This window comes from Brassica napus, chromosome A8, assembly GCF_020379485.1.
Source record: "Brassica napus cultivar Da-Ae chromosome A8, Da-Ae, whole genome shotgun sequence".
In the NCBI taxonomy this organism is placed as follows: Eukaryota; Viridiplantae; Streptophyta; class Magnoliopsida; order Brassicales; family Brassicaceae; genus Brassica; species Brassica napus.
In genome coordinates, this window is record NC_063441.1 from 22,805,284 (window position 1) to 22,811,639 (window position 6,356).

At 37.0% G+C, this 6,356-nt stretch overlaps 2 protein-coding genes across 2 annotated transcripts; both read left to right on the forward strand.

Annotated features, from left to right (window-relative positions):
- The first annotated feature begins 1,281 nt into the window (after positions 1-1,281).
- Positions 1,282-4,141, forward strand: LOC111200419 (probable pectate lyase 1). Its single transcript, XM_022691537.2, has 5 exons — positions 1,282-1,536; positions 2,106-2,186; positions 2,429-3,175; positions 3,313-3,451; positions 3,534-4,141. Exons 1-5 carry the CDS (start codon positions 1,436-1,438, stop codon positions 3,759-3,761), a joined length of 1,296 nt encoding a protein of 431 aa, XP_022547258.2. The 5' UTR covers positions 1,282-1,435; the 3' UTR covers positions 3,762-4,141.
- Positions 4,142-5,400: 1,259 nt separating this feature from the next.
- On the forward strand, positions 5,401-6,273 carry LOC111200421 (glycine-rich protein 23-like). Its single transcript, XM_022691540.2, has one exon. The coding sequence runs from the start codon at positions 5,462-5,464 to the stop codon at positions 6,041-6,043; it is 582 nt and encodes a 193-aa protein (XP_022547261.1). The 5' UTR covers positions 5,401-5,461; the 3' UTR covers positions 6,044-6,273.
- The last annotated feature ends 83 nt before the right edge of the window (positions 6,274-6,356 follow it).

The following is a 6,356-nucleotide window of genomic DNA, read 5'->3' on the forward strand; positions in this document are numbered from 1 at the left end:
GAGTTTTGGCCTAACCAAACATTTCGCACCAACAAGATCTTTCTCTTTAATTATACCTTTTTGCACTTTTACGAAAGTAATTTGAGCAGTAAAAGTGTAACAAAAAAAGTTTCAATAATTAACAGTTACCACCCTTCCAACCTCTCCCATGATGAACACACATGGTATACATCATATAATTATAATTTTTTATATAGAAACATGCTTTAAAATAAAATTTATATTAATTTGTACAAAAATTATATCATTGTTGTTATATCATCGTTTTTTTCTTTTTTCCAGTTCGGTCTGGAATATAATTTATTTTTGTTTCAATTTGCTTTGAATTCGTTTTCACAATACAGTTTCTAGTCTGCTTTAATCGTTTTGACCAAATTTATTGAGCACCCCAGTTCCCAACTAATATAGTGAGAACAGATTGAAACTTCTTTGGATGGGTTAGTCAATGACTCAACGCGTATTCTTTAAGTTCTACGTGGATTTTTCTTTCTTTACAAGCCGTGATTTACGCCTTCGGAAATCAAAGGATAGTACCCGCCAATTCAGCAAGAAACTATGACAACTGGTTTCCGTAATATTCTGCCTAAGTAATATTCACATCATCACATGTTGTTGATGCGAAAGTGAAAGCATCAGTTAGAAGCCAATTAACTTGTTCTTTTGCTTCACTCATATTTGAAGTTACTCAGTTATTCATAAATGATAGATCAATAGTTAGTCGATTACCAACTCATTTTCATTTTCTATTCTTTAAAAATTCATAGTCATTTATATGAACTTATAACTACGCATAAGCTAATTAGTCAAGTATATATCGACAGTAAATTTTTACTGATATATACAATTTTAGCAAATGATTTGATTAATGAATATTGTGTTTTTGATGTAATTTTCTTTTTAGTTAGAATAACATCTAACTAAATTCTAATGAGTAAGATTAATTTTATTGTTAATCAGTCATCTAAAATTTGTGGAATCTGACTTCTTACTTACTCTCTGGTTAACTCAGTAATAAGATTTGGCATTATAATTGATAGGTTCAAATCCCTTCAATATACATTATCCTAGTGTTGCAAGTTTTATATAATTGAGTTATGAAATGTTTTTATCATATATAGACTTTTGATCAAAATGCATTAAAGCATGCGATGTCTGTTAATCACACTCTTGAGCAGTTAGTGGAGGCTAGAGCTGTAAATAAAGAGATGGAGTTAACAACTAATCACGTTAAAAAGGCAAAACGAAGAATCAAACTGTATACACGACGTCGTATCGTATAGATACATGACGGCCGTCTTAACGTCTCTTTTGCGTGTCGTCTTCTTTTTTTTTGGCCTCTCCATATTCTATAAATCTCCAAGCTCGTACACTCACTGTCTTTTATAACTCTCACTCCGCTCTAATTCTTTCGGACAACGACAAACACTCTGCTCTAATGACGGTTCTTCCGACATGGATTTTAGCTATGATGTGTCTATTCTTCTTCGTCGGAGCAATGGAGAACAAAACACACGACAAGATCTCATCTCTCTCTAGGTCTTTCTTTATCCATACACCTCTCTGTTTTTTTCTTTCTCACGAGATTTATATAGACACAGAGAAGAAGAAGATTTATTTTCATCATATGTTTTACATTAGTAATTTGTTTACATTTTTTCATTCTCGAACTACATAAATTTCCCAAAAAGAATTATAAAAAATCATTTGTTTTTACTGTTTAAATTCTTTTTTCAGCCGACAAAATTAGCAGCAGAACCAGGATAATTAATAACTTGAGCCATTGAATTTTGTTCTGCGATTCAGATCTAACGCGATCTAGACCGTACATTCCGCTTTTTAGCTTGCATACACTTATGAGTCAACGCTATTGTGTAGGTACACTTGACTCTGTTTAGAGTAATTTACCGGTTTTAGCCTTACACAATGCCGCTGTCGGAACTGTCTGCTAGGGTTATTTACGTCATATAATAGACACGTCCCTCTAACTGTAGTGTGTGCACTCTCCTGTGTGTGAACATTACTATAAAGTCTATGAATTAAGGTCAACCATTACTTTTATACTTTTATCTAGATTCTCAATTTTAGATTTCTATATTCTTCTTTAGATCGGACGAAATCGAATGGAACAGACACGCAGTGACGAATCCAGATGAAGTAGCGGACGAAGTTCTCGCCTTGGTTGAAATGTAAGTACTATTGTTATTTCATTTTATTACACATTTACGTTTGTCCTTATTTAACGGTTCTCTGTAACGTCGTTTCCTCTAGAACATTAGCCAGAGAATCGACACACGTCTATTATGAAAAAAGTCTTAAAAGTACATAAATATCTATCGTCCACTATGTCATGTGTGCACATGTCCTAATGTGATTTTTTTTTAAATATTTATTTTAAATACATAATGTAAACCGGGTATAATTTATACAGGAGTGCAAGAAACCATACCGAGAGGAGGAAGCTAGGTTACTTTACTTGCGGAACAGGCAACCCCATCGACGATTGCTGGCGGTGCGATCGCAACTGGCACAAGAACCGCAAACGCCTAGCGGACTGCGGCATCGGTTTTGGAAGAAACGCTATCGGTGGTCGCGACGGGCGTTTCTACGTAGTCACTGACCCAAGTGACCACGACGCTGTCAACCCTAGACCGGGGACATTACGTCACGCCGTGATCCAAGACCGACCGCTATGGATCGTTTTCAAACGTGACATGGTCATTCAGCTAAAACAAGAGCTCATTGTCAACAGCTTCAAAACCATCGACGGACGCGGAGCAAACGTTCACATCGCTAACGGCGGTTGCATAACGATTCAGTTTGTGACGAACGTTATAGTCCATGGATTGCATATTCATGACTGTAGACCGACCGGTAACGCTATGGTGCGAAGCTCGGAGACGCATTTTGGGTGGAGGACGATGGCGGATGGTGACGCGATTTCGATCTTTGAGGCGAGTCATGTTTGGATTGATCACAACTCGCTGTCTCATTGTGCTGATGGGCTAGTGGATGCAGTCATGGGCTCGACGGCCATTACCATCTCTAACAACCACATGACTCATCACAATGAGGTTATGCTGCTCGGACATAGTGATTCTTATACGAAGGATAGAGCTATGCAAGTTACCATTGCTTATAACCATTTTGGTGTCGGACTTATTCAAAGAATGCCAAGGTAATATATAACGACAAAACAAAAAATAATATTTTGCTTATTTTATATTTTAAAAAAATATAAATACAAAACAAAGACAGAGTATGCTCTGGTTCTAAAAATATGTTTTCTGACCAATGTGGTTAACTTTCTTGAAGGTGTCGACATGGTTATTTCCATGTCGTGAACAATGACTACACTCACTGGGAGATGTACGCGATTGGTGGAAGCGCAAACCCGACAATCAACAGTCAAGGAAACCGCTACGCCGCTCCTAAAAATCCTTTTGCTAAAGAGGTTTGTGACATTATGGTGAAATGATGTTGAGTTTGTGACATAATGATGTTTGTAACATTATGATGTTGAATGATTTTGATAGGTGACGAAGAGAGTGGACACACCAGCTAGTCATTGGAAAGGATGGAACTGGAGATCGGAAGGAGATTTGCTTCAGAACGGAGCTTACTTCACTTCTTCAGGAGCCGCTGCATCTGGTAGCTACGCACGTGCCTCTAGCCTCGCCGCTAAATCTTCTTCATTAGTTGCAACCATTACTTCTGAGGCCGGAGCTCTTCCTTGTCGTAGAGGACGTCAATGTTCCTCTTAGTTGTTTTTAACCTCCTCCCAACACCATTACCCCCAAAATTTAAAACCATCTCTTATTATTTTCAGACAAAAGTGTACATTCTCACACGTTTGTCATTTGAAAGCCTTTTTTGTGTGTGTGTGTTTGTGTCGAATTTTCTCAACCTCGTGTTTGCTTGCTTCAACCGCAAGCTAGCAAAAGGAAAGGGGAAGAAAACCAACCTTTCATGTAAAATAGAAACTCCCGAAGTATGTTGGTTCTGTCTGATCAACTCAGATTGTTCTTCTTTTTGTCTATGTCATCTACGTAGGAAAAACAAGAATTTTATGTCTTGTTTTTAATTTATTTTGTGTATTCTTCGGGTTTATAATTTAATATAGGGTCTAAATGATATGTGAATCTTTCTACTCTTCTTTGTATTATTTTTGTGTGCTGGGATTTGTTACCTTTATTTTCCAATGTGTTTGCAATCACTCTTGATTATATAATAGTAATTGGGATGTTAAACAAAAAAGCAAAAAAAAAACTAATACTAGTAATTATAGGGGTTTATAAAAACTTTGCCGTAATGCTATTTTGATTTTTAACATCAGAAAAAGTTCAATCACGACAGATTTGAATAGCCAGCTACACATCACCGGCAAAGTTGTATATTTTAACTACTTTCGTTGTTTACATTAGATAACATTGAATCTATAGTATAGAATTACACAGAACTGGCGATGTATTTTAAAGAACATAATCTTGATAAGAAAATTAGCAGATCTGTTTTTATTTGGCTTTTTGCATTGGAAAGTTGATTGTTACATGAAAAGAAAGAGAAGCCTTAACACGCTAAATCGGCTCCATGTGCAGACACATGACAAAAAGAAGTTCAAAAATCACAAGCAAAATGTTCCGAGTTCCGACAGATAATGGTAACCTTTCATTTCACCATCATTAACGCTTTATTGGGACTAATTACGATTATCCACAACTAATTAATAAACAAATTAGAGCATATATTGTCTACGACTTAAAGTGATGTAGGCTTTATGAAATGTTAGATTTTTGTCTAAATCTACCTATATAGTATTCAATACAAATATCTAAAAGAACTTTACGTTTATAAGAACTCTTTTCTTTTATGGTTGATTTAGTTTATTTTCGTTTCATTTATACTAGAATAAAAACACAACATGATATACGAATTAAATTTTAATTCAACGTCCTAGTGCACCTTCACCAGTTAAAAAAAGTCGGAATTTCTCAACAAGTAACATAAAATAATGAAAATATGATAAGAGTGTAGAAAATAGGAAGATCGGTTTTCTTTCAAGATGTGTCATTCTCTTACTGTTTTTTAACTGTTTTTAACATCAAGATTTAAGTACTTAATAATATTAGCTTAAAATATTAACAAAGGTATGTTGAGAGACTCATTTTAAAAAACATTTGGATGTTGATGCTCTTATCCCGCTTGCGGTAGTGCCAATTACAATTTACGCATAAATACAAATTAACCTACATTTTAAAATGGACCAATCAATTGTCAATCGTATAGTTGTATCACCAGACAGCCTTTACTAAGGAGAAAATGTTATAAATTTTGTTCGTCGCCAAATTTACTCCTCTCAACTGTTACCAACCTAACATTTTGCTATATAAACCCTAGAAAACCTATTCTAAACCTCAACGATCAATAATAATATTATTAAAAGAGAGAGAGCGTGAGAAGAGAGATGTCAAGGGTTTTGTCAGTCGTTTGTGTCTTGCTCGTTATGTCATTCGTCCATGCACGTGCTCGTCAAGTGCCGGGTGAGTTTGATGAGGGCAAGACGACGCCACATGAGGACACAAAAACAACTTCCATGCATGCACCAGATAAGTCACCACCAACCAGTCTCGGTGACAAAAAATGCATTGGACTCATCGGTGGTCTAGGCGGCATTGGTAAATACGGTGGCATAGGCGGTGCAGCTGGAATCGGTGGCTTTCATGGTATAGGCGGCATTGGCAAGTACGGTGGCATAGGTGGCGCAGCTGGAATCGGTGGATTTCATGGTATAGGAGGCATTGGTAAATACGGGGGCATAGGCGGTGCAGCTGGTATCGGTGGCTTTCATGGTCTAGGTGGTGTTGGCGGCCTTGGTGGAGCCGGAGGTGGTATTGGCGGTATAGGAGGAACCGGAGGTGGTTTAGGCGGCGTAGGCGGACTCGGTGGTGGAATAGGTAAGGCAGGTGGCATTGGTGGTGTCGGTGGTATCGGCGGTGGACACGGCGTGGTTGGGGCCGTTGGCGGCGGGATCGTTCCACATCCTTGAAATGACTGCTTTAGTAGAGAGTTCTTGTCGATTAGGGTTTAGTCAAGGAATAAGTAATTGGTTGTCGAATGTTATTGTTGTTGGTCTTTTGAGGGTGATCACTAGGGTGACTTTCGATCCATTTTCTAGTTTGGGTTTGTAAACGTTTGATTTGATTTCAGCTGTGGTGTTATGTAATGCGACTCTCTATGCTTGATCGTTGATTATTAGTTATGGTTTGTTTTGGTTGATGGGTTCCCTTTCCTATATATATTTCCATGTTTATTATTTTGAAAATAATGTTAGAGCAACTAGTATATACTTACGTTGATGT